At 53.0% G+C, this 13,816-nt stretch overlaps 4 protein-coding genes across 4 annotated transcripts; 3 read left to right on the top strand and 1 right to left on the bottom strand.

The window, feature by feature from the left end:
* Nucleotides 1–442: 442 nt before the first annotated feature.
* Nucleotides 443–2,014, top strand: N656DRAFT_718434 (uncharacterized protein; the record flags this gene model as incomplete). Its single annotated transcript, XM_064812280.1, has 7 exons — nucleotides 443–644; nucleotides 740–958; nucleotides 1,016–1,156; nucleotides 1,218–1,335; nucleotides 1,405–1,473; nucleotides 1,536–1,562; nucleotides 1,609–2,014. The coding sequence occupies 7 exons, from the start codon at nucleotides 443–445 to the stop codon at nucleotides 2,012–2,014; spliced, it is 1,182 nt and encodes a 393-aa protein (XP_064665821.1).
* Nucleotides 2,015–5,529: 3,515 nt separating this feature from the next.
* On the top strand, nucleotides 5,530–6,246 carry N656DRAFT_771874 (uncharacterized protein; the record flags this gene model as incomplete). Its single annotated transcript, XM_064813894.1, has 1 exon — nucleotides 5,530–6,246. One exon carries the CDS (start codon nucleotides 5,530–5,532, stop codon nucleotides 6,244–6,246), a length of 717 nt encoding a protein of 238 aa, XP_064665820.1.
* Nucleotides 6,247–8,786: 2,540 nt separating this feature from the next.
* On the bottom strand, nucleotides 8,787–9,806 carry N656DRAFT_718360 (glycoside hydrolase family 10 protein; the record flags this gene model as incomplete). Its single annotated transcript, XM_064812274.1, has 1 exon — nucleotides 8,787–9,806. One exon carries the CDS (start codon nucleotides 9,804–9,806, stop codon nucleotides 8,787–8,789), a length of 1,020 nt encoding a protein of 339 aa, XP_064665819.1.
* A 1,862-nt stretch (nucleotides 9,807–11,668) lies between these two features.
* Nucleotides 11,669–13,129, top strand: N656DRAFT_718390 (uncharacterized protein; the record flags this gene model as incomplete). Its single annotated transcript, XM_064812276.1, has 3 exons — nucleotides 11,669–11,797; nucleotides 11,861–11,923; nucleotides 12,023–13,129. The coding sequence occupies 3 exons, from the start codon at nucleotides 11,669–11,671 to the stop codon at nucleotides 13,127–13,129; spliced, it is 1,299 nt and encodes a 432-aa protein (XP_064665818.1).
* Nucleotides 13,130–13,816: the final 687 nt, after the last annotated feature.

Raw genomic sequence — 13,816 nt, 5'->3', positions numbered from 1 at the left:
ACCGGATTTTTTATAGGACAAGACTCGACAATTATCCTGAGCCTGCGCTTTGCTGCCAAGGTCGGCAGTAATGGCCAAGTTATTATACTTTCACAACATGAACCTGAAGGTTCATGTTCCCACGCTGCCGGTCCATGTGCCCCTCCGTTATGCCGCGTACGTAAGGTATCTAGCCAAGGGATCTTCCCCAGATTCAATTTAGAATTAGATGCACTTCGGAGCACTGCCGAAAATGGGGCCGAGTGACGGCCGCATGGGAAGCCTACTCAATCCCGTGCGTCTGGGCGGATTATGTGGATGAATGTGTGCTGCCATGGGTTAAACATGCCTGTATCTGTTATCCCATGTCCATTTTTCCATGGGCCTCCTCCCCTTTTCTTTCGTTCTGGCATTCTCCTTTCCGCCCTTTGCGAGGGTTGGTGATGGGAGCGCTTTTGTGATCATGTCTTCAACGAATAGTACAGCACCACCCACAAGACCGGCAACACTCGAACCAGCTACAAGTAACACCACGTCTTTCTTGACCATCATCTGCGTTGTCTGGAGTTTGGCCTTCATAACCGCGCTGGTCCGCTTCTACGTGCGTGCCATCCTGGTGCGCTCCTTTGGCAAGGATGATGTCTTTATGGTGCTGGCAGTGGTGAGTTCCAGTCCCTAGGTCTCGTATCTACCTTACGTTTCGGTAAGAGCTCGGTTCGGGCAAACTGACAGTCCTGCCGTGATCAGCTCTGCAGAATAGGGGGTTTCGTAGCGTGGATCATCGCATGCCAGAACGGATACGGGCGCCGCCAGGTCACCATACCCTGGGCGAATTTCGTCATAGTACTCGAGGCGCAGTGGTTCCAATCTGTCGTCGAAGCGTGCTTCGCATTCGGATTCCTCAAGATTTCCATCGCCCTCTCGCTACTACGGCTAAGCAGAGGGACTTGGTATAAGTGGATATTGTGGTGTCTTATAGGTAACTCTCCATCTTGTCTCATGCGGTAGCTCGCTGCTGACCATTCACGCTTGCTAGCATTTACCTGCTTCTATACCCTCTTCGCCTTCATCACCTTCCTTACCTTCTGCCAGCCCATAGAAGGGGTGTGGAACCCGGCCGTCCGACCCCGGTGTTACAGCATGTTTCTATACCGAAATTTTGGCCTGTTCAACGCTGGTGGGTTTTAGATTTCCGATGAAGGGACTTGGAATATCAGCTTAAACTGTTTTTCTCTTAGCATGCAACATTTTCACCGACATCACCTTCGCCACGTTGCCGGTTCCCCTCATATGGAGCCTCCAGCTGCAACGAAGGATGCGGATATATCTCATTGCCATCCTCAGTGGAGGATACTTGTAAGTCGTGTACATGCGGTGCCTTTCATTGGTTTAGGAAGGTATCCATGCTCACCTGATCACTTGCAGTGCCGTCGCCTTGGGCATCGTCAGGGCCATCTTCATTATAGGGTTTGTTCATGAGAGGGACGGGACATTGTATGTGACCTAGCCGTTGAACCCCTGATATTGAATCTAGGCTGTGCTGACCCTTATCGCAGCTACCCCTGGGCACCCTTCTTCGAATCGTAAGTGCTTTCGATTCTTAATTCCCCTTTGGTCTGACCGTTCTAGACTTCAGGTCGACATCGGCATCATCGCTGCCTGCGCACCAACCCTTCGGCCCCTTTTCGGCCAGGCCCTCCACTTTCCCACGACCAACTACCGCGGCGCCAACTACTACCGGGCAGGCAAAGCTCTCAACCGGCTCCCCGCAAACGGCAGTGCTGCCCGCGCATACCAGAGGCGTAACACCGGCTCCGGCGAGTTTGTGGAGCTGGTCAGATGCGAAAAAACCTGGTCCACGGCCCACTGCGGCGATACGGGTTTTATGGCCACAGCCGTACATGCCGAGCATGCTCCGAGACGAGAGGCCAATACTGAAAGCCCCGATAACGAGATTGACACGGTCCTCCCGCTCGCCAACGATCCCGAGTTCAAGGGTATTGTGAAGACAACCGAGTTTAGGATCGAGAAGTGAACAACCAGTGAGAGCTGGTTCGCTCACCCAACGCATCCCTTATTCCTCCGGCAAGCAGGAATTCATAGTACGACAAGGTAGGTACTTACCGATCGGGACGAGGTAAATAGGTACCTAGCAACAACCGAGATTCGGTCTTCAGCCCAACGTGACCTCAGTCATTACCAACGAAAGGACGTATCTATTAAACGACCTGTGGACGATTTCGAAGGAAGTGGCAGCACGAAGGGTACGCCTTCTGGTAGCAAGCAAGCAAGGTCACTGAGCTAACCAAGTGTCAGCTTGGGACGGACCCCTGAGCACCTTGAGGAAAAAGGGTCACCTGAATACGTAGTGGTCTTATGGAGGGTCATTGAGCGTGCCTAGCTCTAAAAAGCCGGAACAACGTCTGGCTTGACATTTGGCGATCGCAGGGTACCCTCCCATACATGTACTCGTCGTGATCCAATGACAAGGGGATGGGCTGGGCCTCGTCACGGTGTCGTTCCGTCTACATCTACAGTAGCCCAAAGGTCGGAGTACGCCAGGTTGTACCTAGTCGGACAGAGCTAGGTATGCAGTCATCGTAGCAATGATTACCACCACGGTTCATAGACTCCATACAGCGGTGATGCAAATCATAAGACTAGGACTGGCCGTCATTTTACTCTGTATGCGGATGCATGCCTTGCCCGGTGCCCCTTTTGTCTGTGAATAAGGGTACTGTGAACATAGTGCTACAACTGGTACTACACTTGTGCTCTTGCTCTCGGGATTCTTTGCTGAGGTCAGGTGTCACGAGTGCAGTGTCTTCCAACTTCAATCGATACCTTTCAATGTTGGCGCGCGCAGTCATCTGCAACTGACACCCCATTCATGTTCACAACCAGACAACAAGTGACCTCTTCTATACCACTCAACTCTGCACTCACATCAAGGTTCGTGAGCAGTAGTGAGGTACTGGTAACGAGTTGCAGTTCTCGAGTACAAAGGCCCACATTCACATGTGTTGGTCTCGCATTGTGTTGTACCAACTACATGTAGTTCATACTCTCAGTCCTCTGTGGGTGCCATGGTCTAGGTACTATACATGAGTCTGACGATCCCATGTGGCAGTCAAATGACGAGGCAACCAGCTATCAAAAGCCACGAGGCACGATGTCTATGTCATGAAAGGAGTGAAATGCACGTGGGTAATTCAGCCTTTCCAAATCCCTACCGACTTAAAAAATCGATGTGGTTGATCTCTGAGCTTCTACCCACTGTATTGCAAGCCACATCCACATGCAGCCTTCCAGATCTGGCTCCTCAGACTTCGAGAGTTCAAATCCCTACAGGGACCTACAACTTGGGTTAGACGGCTTACTAACGTAACAGATACGCCCAGGAACACGTTATCACCTCATATTAAGAGGAGACAGCCGCTATGTGCAAGCTTTACGACGTTTATTACGTCAAAGGGCCTTGCTCTCGGGCTTGCGGGCCCGGCAGTCCACAACCAATGTGGAGTAAGTGCCAGCACAAAAGGGCATCCAGATGCCAGTCTGAGCAGGAGAGTGCAATGGTGAAGCTGGAGGTCCAATACAACTGTCGTCGGCATCTCGTTCAGAGAGTTGCCGCCTGGATATTACAACCGAGCAGAGGAAGGGGGGGTCTCTGTCCGCATGTTCTGTCTCATGACATTATAGTCCGGCACTAGCCAAATTGAACTTCACGACAACATCATGGTACCTAGCCGGTGTCATTATGTTTCCTTAATGGCAGATTTGGCTAGTGCCGGACTATAATGTCATGAGACAGAACATGCGGACAGAGAGACCCCCCCTTCCTCTGCTAGGAATACATTGAACGGGTTGAAGGCTTCAACCAGGGGTACAAATGGGCCACTCTTCACCCAGATGTAAAGCCTTGGGTTCACCAATGTGCTTACAACGCCTTTTTCAACCACTACCAGCACGAGTACTACAGCGAAGTCGATAAGGAGATGTACCGCCTGTTGCACGACAACGCCCTGCCACCGGGTATCACAAGGGAGCCAAAAGACATGACGAGATTCCCTGGAAGTACCGTGACAAGATCAAGGAGATGCTGAACCTTTACGAAGATGACAACATCCTCGTGGCCGGACGTGCCAGATGGCAGCAACCTGAGCAGGCAAAACCTTTGTTCAAGTATTCCCCAGACAGCGACAAGCCCGCTGAGGTGCTCGAACAAGAGCTCCGGGAGTATATGACGGGCCAGATCAGCGTCGGTCCTACGCGGTTGGCCACGCCTTTGACATTGTTTAGGAGTGCATAGCCGATACTCAGGAGCCTATAACCACTCATGCTTTGCACGAATATCTTCCGCAGTACCAAAATACGCAACTTGAAGGCTATAAGCAGTCAGGGGGTGTGTAACGGGCTATTTCAGCTTGGGGGCCCTAAGCGATCTAACTTGTTGGCGGCGCCTGCCTCCAAATAGAACACCAACCCGCTCCTGCCTCTTTATACCTAGGTAGTTACCCTTCCGCTCAAGGATAGAACAGATAGATAAGGTACCTAATAAGCTGCTCATCGTCGGTAAGCCAGAGGAAGATACCTAGCAGGGAGAGGGGGGGTCTTTGACCGTATAGGCAACATTACCATTCCCCCGGACATTGTAGTCCGGCACTAGCAACTACCTGCCATTATATAAACGTTATAACACCGGCTAGGTACCATCTTATTGTTATTATAGTTCGATTTGTAGTGCCTGACTTCAATGTTATACTAGTGAGATAGACCGTACGGTTAGAGACCCCCCTTACTCTGCTAGCTTAGGTAGTACCCTCTGCTGCTCAGCTTTCTTCTTTGTTTGGGATAATGCATTGATAGCAAGGTGAGTACCGCAGACACAGTGCTACAACTGACTCCACGCCTGTGCTCTTGCCCCCAGGACCTTCTTTGCTGCGCCTTCCAAGAAGGGGTTCAGGTTGGCGCCCCGGCGCGTGCTGCCATCAGCTCAACAGACTGAACACCCATTCAACCTCACAACCAGGCATACAAAAACCCGCTCCATTACCACTCAACCGTGTGAATCTCGTGCGTACTGGTCATGATGCCGCACTTCTGGAGTACAAAGGCGTGTACACATGCATGATGCACCTGCGCCGGTCACGAAGAGCTATGTGCTGCCTGGTTCATACCTCAGTCCTTTATGGAGGCTATTGTCTACATGTACGCAGCCCTGACGGTACCATGTGGCAGTCAAGTGACGAGGCGACTACCTTAGGCATTCATGGACTTCACGAGACAAAGTGTTTGTGTCCATGAACGCGTGAACGCAGGGCAGGTCTTTCAACCTGTCCAAGTACTTAAGCAGGACTGCACTTGACCTTTGGGCTTTTGCTCGTGGTAGTTCAAGACCTACATCCAGTCTTCCAGATCTGCCTGTTACGCCATCAGATCCCTACCTACGGAGACAGTAGCCCCAGCCAGCACTCGTACTCAGGGTAGCAGGGCTAACACCAACCGATAACCCCAACAACACCAGACGATAGCGGGAAAACGGCCACCATGTGCAATACTATTTTCAAAATCCGCTATGCCAGAAGGCCCTGTTCTCAAAATTGCGGCTCGGATTGGCCTCCAAGGGTGAGGGATATCAAATGCAAGAACGACGAGGACAACGAGAACGGCGAGAAAGACGGAAGCTCAAGCTGCAACACATTGACATATACGCTGCCGCTCGAATACAATTGTGCTCCGCACCTCGTTGTTAGGATGATTATCCCAAAGATCCGCCGATATATGGATGCTGTCAGGAACTTCCGTACATCCGTGTATGGGAGTAAGTGGAGAGCTCTCCACGTGAATGTGAGGCCTTACGTCTACCAATGGGCTTATCATGCTTTTTTCCAGGACTACATCCACCGTTACTACTCTCACATCTCCAACCAAGTCAAGAACAGGATACACATGGAGCTGCACAATAACAGGCTGCCTCGGGGTGTCACAATGGATTCCAGAGGACATGAGGACATGCTTCAGGAGTACCAAGACGAAATTTGCCAGATGGTGAACAAGTTCCAGGACGACAGAATCCTCCGGATTGGACTTGACATACGTCAGCAACCCCAACAGGCACGCGACTTCTTCAAGTACCCCCTAACACACACCGAGGATACGCTTGACCAGTTGCTCCGTGAGATTGAAAGTGGTCAGCTCACCGTCGAGCATTACTGGATTACCCACGCCTATACCTTGCCAGAATTCTCAGAGCACTACTCTTAGGCGACCTAAAAACGTTACTAGCGACCAAAAGGCCAAGTCCACTGTCCCGGACGGGTACTGCCAGCCCGGACACCCGGGAGGAGCGCAAGTGCCAAAGCTCAGGGGTAATGCTGTAATGCTAGGGCTTGTTAGTCTGCTGGGCGCTTGATGCGAGGGAGCCATGAAGTTAGCTGCCTGGCGGTTAGGCTGCGGGCAGTAGGTAGTCTGTTGATATCGCCCTCCTGCCTCTAGGTAGTGCCTAGCAGAGCAAGGGGGGAGTATCTGACCTTACAGTCTGTCTCATGACATTGTAGTCCGGCACTAGCAAATTGAACTATGATGACAACATTATAGTAGCTACTACGTAACATACAGTTAATGTTTTCAGGTAGGTCATATAACGGCAAACACTTGCTACTTGCTAGTGCCGGACTACAATGTCAAGGGGAATGTTCCGGGTCATGTTGCCCCGTATGGAACCTACTAGTTGATAATGACAGAGACCAGTGTCAGAGAACCCCCTCTCCCTGCTAGGTACTAGGAATTCCTAAAGTGTTTACGTAAAACGTGTAGCCTAGGTAGCCCATTATACCCTGTTTAGTTTCCGTGAATTGATTGTATAAGCTAGGTACCTATCTTCGAGCCGATGTACTTCGTAACGTGTTGATTCTAGGAAGAGGGGCGATTTTGGAAATATCCTCATTGTAGTCTGAGAATATAAGAGGCCTTCCCGACCGTTTGGTGTGGGGGTACAGCGGAGATGGCTGGAATCAGCCTACTACGTAGTAGGCGTCGCATGAGCAAGGCTCCGTCTCGTCAGCAACTCTTCAGGTAAGGTAGGCATCCATCAACTTTCAGCCGCACACAAGCTGCATTAGCGAACCCTCTCTGGGTATGGTTAGCGCCGCAAGGGTCCATCAAGCGACCAAAAGAGCAACTATTGAGCAGGGGTACGAACATTTCGCATGAGTTGAGGCTCCCGGGCATCCTCCCTCCTTGGTCCAACCTCTATCTGTGGCAACTCCAGTCTTACAACACGCTCAAGTTACCTTTCTGCGATCCCAAGATCAACGAAACCGTGACCAGTCCCAGACGCGGCAGATATCTCACCGTCTCACGAGCCCATGGTGGTTCCCGCTCTAAGGGTGCTGCTCGCGACAGCCGTCGCTGCTGGCGCTATAGCTCAGGTTACCACAATTCCGATTTCACCATCATGCGAGGTACGTTGTGGTTGAGATAGACTCGGCGCGTCGATGTGTTTGACTTTATCACCTCCGATATCCTTTCCAGCCAGTCACTAATTCGAGCCCTCTTCATGTCGTCGGGCGTGCGCGCAGTACGATTGCCTGCAGACCCTCGTGCTCAGTGGCGGAGCCTGCGGGAGTAGTATGGATTTCACTTGCTCATGCAAGATGTATGATGATCCCGACTACGTCAGCTGCATGCAGTCCGAGTGCGCCTCTAGCTATCCTTGTAAGTACACTAGCCAAACTCATCGTGGAATGGAGATCTGATGGCTACATCTTCCCGTGTCCCCTAGCTATACGGAAACAACAAGCCTTGACATGCGCCTACTTGGGCGTCAGCATCAGTCCAGATGTTCCTGGGTCTCCCGCAACCAGTGCATCCGGGGAATCTGCCGCGACTGCTACGTCAGGGGCCCCCCAAGCAACTCAGTCACGCACATCATCAGCTGCGGGGTCCAGCGGCTCGACGTCAGGGTCCGGTAGCTCTACATCGGGGTCTGGGAGTTCGTCTTCAAGACCTAGCAGTACGTCCAGCACCAATCCTGACTCTGATTCAACTTCCGGGTCACAAACCTCAGGTGAGTGGCGACTTGAACGTACCACATTCCTCAAGGCGCGACTTGATACGTGGTTTCCCGAAAGAATGGACACGACTCTAACATTGAAGTTGCCTTATATAGGCGAAGAAGACAAGCTCAGTACTGCCGAGCTTGCCGGCATTATAACTGGTGCCGTTGGTGCTGTCTTCACGATATTGGGAGTATGGGCCACGATTTGGATCAAGCGACGTGGAGAACCTGAATCTTCCAAACCGAGCAACCAGAACCAAGCGACCAGCGAGAGAAATCATGTTCCCGTCATCGATTACTACGGCCGGTCACCCCCGCGATATATTCCGTAGCCCCATCTACCTTACCAGGATACCTAGCTAAACCAAGTGACACCAATGAGGCTCGGCCCGTAAGGGCTGGGGTTACCGCTGGTTGACGCTCAAGCAATCTACACCAACTGTATGTCAAGATGTCGTATTACTAAGTATAGAATAAACGCTGAGTTGTGGTGGCCGTGGTGCTTCAGCTTCCAAGGTTCTGGTGTTGTAGCGGAACCGAGGGCCAAGAACGTGGAGAATCTCTCGGACACAGCAACGTGCCGAGTGACCCAATGCTGCCAATAACTCAAATAAATCAAATTTGACCTTCATCTATTGATTTGCCTAGTACCAGTTTACATTGTCGCACCTCGGCCCTGTGGCTCCAACCCTAACTCCGACGGTTTCCTGGGTTCCCGTGCCAACTTGAACAATGCTCGAGCTCCCTAGGGGCGTACTTGACAAAAGTTCGCCAGGGCAGTGTGAGTGGCGTAAAACGCAGCCTTGGCTTGATATTTCTCGTCGAACATCAGGGGCTTCGCACCCGGCAGCCAGGTGTAAGCGTGCTTATCCGTGAAGCCCCAGAAGCTAATGTCGGTGATGCCTGCGTTCAGAGCCTCATTGATTACGGCGCCGTAGATATCGGCCTGGAGTGTGGCGTTGAGTGTGTGGACATCCATTTCCGCAATGGTTACTTCCAGTCCGAGAGCCTGGTACGAGTTGACTATGTCCGTGATGACGCCTGGCATCGGAGCGACTTCGGTGATGTGCATCTGCAGGGCCACTCCGTCGATCGGGACGTCGTTTGCCACGAGTCGAGAGACCAAGTCGTGGAGTTCCTGACGTTTGCCGGGGAGTGACTCGACGAGATTCTCGTTGATGAACAGCTTGGCGTCAGGAACTGCTGCCCGGGCGATGCGGAAGGCCTCTTCAATGTAGCCGGGACCAAGCACCTTGTAGAAGTCGTTGGCTTGCAGGCCACCGCCCTGAGTTTCGAGGGCTTCGGTAACGACATCCCACCGATCCATCTTGCCGCTGTACCGATGCATGACTGCCTCGAAATGAGCCTTCATCGCAGCACGAAACGCTGTGGGGTCCGTGATGTTGAGCAGGTAGCTGGGGTTACAGCAGCTCGAGATGAGCCCGTGTCCCTTGACCGCCATGCCGTTGGCCCCCGCGAAATCAACGAGGCGGTCGATCGTTTCCCAGGTGAAGTCGCCCTCGGTCGGGTGAATGAGCGACCACTTCAGCTCGTTTTCAGGAGAGAGACTGTTGAACTGCTTGGCAAGGACGGCCGCAAACCGAGGATCGTTGAGGTAGGACGGATTGATCGCTCCGGACCCGACGAGAATGTCCGTCTTGCAGTTGCCGGCCTCCTCCCTCAGCGGGGTGGTTCCAGTGCTGGGAATTCCGCATGCCGCTCCGGTAGCGGCGAGCAGCGCGATGACGAGTGTTGCGCCCTTCATGCTTCTGGATGAGCTAGGTAACGATGGAAGTCTGTCCTTTATTAGGTGCTACTCAGTGGTGACTGGTGAGTGTCGTGCAACTCTAGTCCCGTCCAACATCGTGAACGTCGTGAACGGATATATAGGTCATTGTAAGAAGCCAAGGACGACGAGGCTGTGTCATGAAGCCGTGGACAACAGTTCCTTGATACCTACTACTATGACGCCGGAGCAAGGGGTGGATTAGAATCTTTGTAGTGGATACCGAGAAACGAGAACGAGAAAGGTCCTGCTCCTCTCCACCAAGACCCGTCCAGCAGTGGAACCAACGGATGACCTAAATCACGCTGTACTTATTGTAAAGCCGTGTACGAATAAAAGGTCAAAGACACAAGCGTGCGAGGAATGAACTTGTGTTGCAAGGCCAAGGAGAAGAGCCGTGGGCCTGAGGCTTAAACGTAGAGGACGAGGGGGAAAATGCCAACAGCGTTCCCCTGATAGGGGATGAGAACGAGAACGAGAACATGAACGAGAAGGAGAAACGGTGTGGCTATGGAGCTGGGAGATGGGGTCTCCGGGTTTGCTGAGTTTCGGCGTCATCTCTGTCGTGTCAATGCCATATAGACTGATGAGCTGGAAGGTATGAGAGGTGCTCCTGAAGACGCGAATATCCGTGGGCTTCTCAAATAAACGAGCAAGGCTACGCGGAGCAAATGTCACCAGTCCCATAGCGGAGCCGTACTGGTATCTCAGGAACCCTGGACCTTCCAGAACTTTGATTGCGTCGCATCAATAGCCTCGTTTAAGCCCCAGTCTCGTTCATGCAGGTTTCTTCCAACTTTCTCCGTTATTTCAGGCCCACTAGGCTAGGTCGGCTCTCTTACACGACGGTTCGCGTGTCGTTATGGCGGTCCAATCGCAGATGGCGTGGGTATGCAGTTCTGAAGATCAACCTAAACGACACCAAGGGAATATTCCCAAAGCCGCCGCATCGGGCCCGACTTTGTCAGTTGGAACACTGAGCCACGCCCTTCAGCATATGCCTGCCGATCAACAGAGCTTCGTATGGAAGTTGGCCGGGGTGCACGCTCCCAGGTCTGCAGTCAAGGCTCAACGGAAGTCGGATTGTATCATTTGTGATGATCTGATCCAGCAAGCCAATCCCGGGCCCTCCTGCCTCAAGCCATGGCAGCACTTCGTTTACGTCGCGTGAAGTACGAGAACGAGGCGCGGGAACGAAGAACGGGACGGGAACGAGCTCCGAGTCATGGCAAGACAATAATCAGGCTCCCCACCTTGTGCCTGGAAAGCCCTGAATTGCCGGCACCGCCTGCCCCAGGCGGGGGTGGCGGAAACTTCCGCGCTGCGCTACGCGGGTTTCCTATTATAGTCACCATCGTCGTAAGTAGGTAGGTACCTTAGGGACGTGTGAGTGGGAAGGAGGAACCTTGGGAAGCCTGTATTTATTGGGGCACTGTGACTTGGCTCGTTTTCCTCCAGAGTTCAGACGGGCGTTTGATCAAAATGGGACTTTGATCAGGTCCCACATAACATACCTTCTACCCCTGCAGGCCAAGGCTTGGCATTGACTTCAGATTTGCCCATTTGGGTTCTTGATCAATCTCGATTCAGACCTTCTAACGTTACTTATCAAGGTACAGTATATAAGGTACTGTAGCTGAATTTTTTTCTCATCGCTCTGGTCCTCGTTAATAAATCGTTTAACTCTCGCTTTTTGTACCTATCCAGACCTCCGCACCTTGTCGTTATCGGAATGAATGCTGATTAGCCTCGCGCCACGCGTGTTCTCCGTTTTCCCTCCTTCTCGACCTGAACTACGTTACTGGGTGACCTTAGGTTGTCTCGGCTCTCGTTTGAGCCAGATGATCGGGCCTTCAGCTTCCCTTTTGCCCGAAGCAACCCCGGGAAGGCTGCATGTGGTCAGCACGCGACGCCGTCCCCACCGCAAGTCAAAGACTGGCTGCGTCGACTGCCGGAGACGGCGCGTCAAGGTACGGGCCGCCTTTTAGACTCCGATCTTGCATTTTCCTCGGCGGGCTAATTTTGCAGTGCAGTGCGACGAACAGAAGCCAAGTTGCCGATTGTGCATGCGGCGTCATGTCGAATGCGTATACACAGTGACAGTGCCATACCAGGCCGGCGGGCCGGCCGTCACGCATGCTTCCGTGCAATGGCCACCTACACCCGATCCGGCATCATCGCGGCTGTCGCATGAGGCATTGCCCGCCTTCCAGGCTGCGCCTCCGCAAGGGCATGTCACCGAACCTTCACCAGCTGAAACACCCGCCCACTCACGCTCACTGGGTGGCTCGACCGTCTCAGACGCCTCGTGTTCCCGTAGGACCGCGTGCACATCCACGTTTCCCTTTAGCATGAGCGATCTGGCACTCCTCCACCATTGGACATTGTCCACCAGCCTCAGCATCTGCCGCGAGTCCAGCTGCGTCGACATCTGGCGACGGGTGTTCCCGGAGGTAGGCTTCGAGCACCCTTTCGTAGCGCATGCCATCCTGAGCCTGGCCGCTCTGCATCTCGCTTACAGCGCTGGGGCGAGAGACGGTGCAAACGTGGCCAAGGCCGCCGAGCATTACAACGAGGCTCTCCTAGGGTTCCGTCAGGCCGTGGCCAACATCACTGATACCAACAGCGAGGCGCTGTTCATCTGGTCGTTGCTGAACGTGATATATGTCTTTGCGTCTCTGACGCAACTCGGCGACGCGGACGCTGAGAACAGTGCTTCCCGCATGTCCTGCATGTCCCGCAAAGAGCAGGTTCTCGGCATCGAATGGATCCCCATGATCCGCGGCATCGAAGCCGTACTGTACCCGACGCACAATTACCTGCGGTTTGGCCGCATGCAAGTCATCATGAGTATTGGTAATTGGGACGATTTGAAGCCGGGTCCGGTCGCGTCCCAGCGACCCGATAGCTATCTTTGTCGAGCGCGAGAGACGTGGAAGAACAGCAGTGACGTCGAGACATACGACCGGGTCCTTTGGATCCTCCGCAAGTGTTGGATGTTTATCCAGCAGTTTGACACAATGGATGCGGCCAGGCTGGCAACCTGGGGCTATAACCGCTCCTGGTCTGGGCCGTTGATGTTCGTTCACTTTGCACCTGACGCGTATTTTACCCTGTTGCACCAGCGGCAGCCCCCAGCGCTGGTCTTGTTTGCTTATTTCGGTGTCCTTCTGCACGGGATCACTGATTACTGGTTCTTGGAGGGTTTGGGCAAGGAGATTGTGGAGGTAGTTGCTGACTTGCTTGGGTCTTACTGGAGGCCGTGGATCTCTTGGCCGCTAGACGCTGTTGGACTTGACTAATGGTTGGGCCGGCCACTCAGTTTACCTATATTCTCGATCGTCCTCGGCAATGGAGCCAGTACTTCGGATAGCTAGATGCGGTTGACAGTTGCCGTACTGACCAAGAGCAGGAGGACCGTGCCGAAGATGTAATGATAGGCCCTTGTGACTGACAACCCTTGTAGATACTCGATGGCGCGGAAAGTGGACGGGTTGGACCTTGATGGGCGTCCTGCCCAAGTAGAGCGCCCACATATTTCTTCGCCGGCCGAGTGTGTCCGTGACAGCGAGCTTGGATCCTAGTAAATAGAGAGGTTAAACGTAACTGCAAGTGCTCCTCCTCAGCACCTATTGTACTCTACGGAGTATCCTAGTGGATCTTGGAATGCTGCAGTGTCTGTGGGTACTCCGTACGAAACTGTGCGTAAGGTACAGTATGTAATTACAGTACATACAGACAGTATGTACCGTACTTCGTTTAGGGCACAACGGGAGCGAGAATTCTCGGTTCCTAAACGAACCTTCTGGGGCAGGGGTTCGAACTTCGGCGCGATGGGAACCCACCTAGATGCGACGAACGCGATTCAGGGACACATGCAAACATCCTCCTCAAGAGCCAGCGTTAGCCTGGTCCGACTCAGCCCGTGGCATTTCGGGCAAATATCCCCAGAGCTGTGCGGCCACGGTCAAGTCCATGGCTGGGATGCA

This window comes from Canariomyces notabilis (genome assembly GCF_033297395.1).
Source record: "Canariomyces notabilis strain CBS 508.74 unplaced genomic scaffold N656scaffold_33, whole genome shotgun sequence".
NCBI classification, from domain to species: Eukaryota; Fungi; Ascomycota; class Sordariomycetes; order Sordariales; family Chaetomiaceae; genus Canariomyces; species Canariomyces notabilis.
This window is presented reverse-complemented; position numbering and strand designations above follow the sequence as displayed.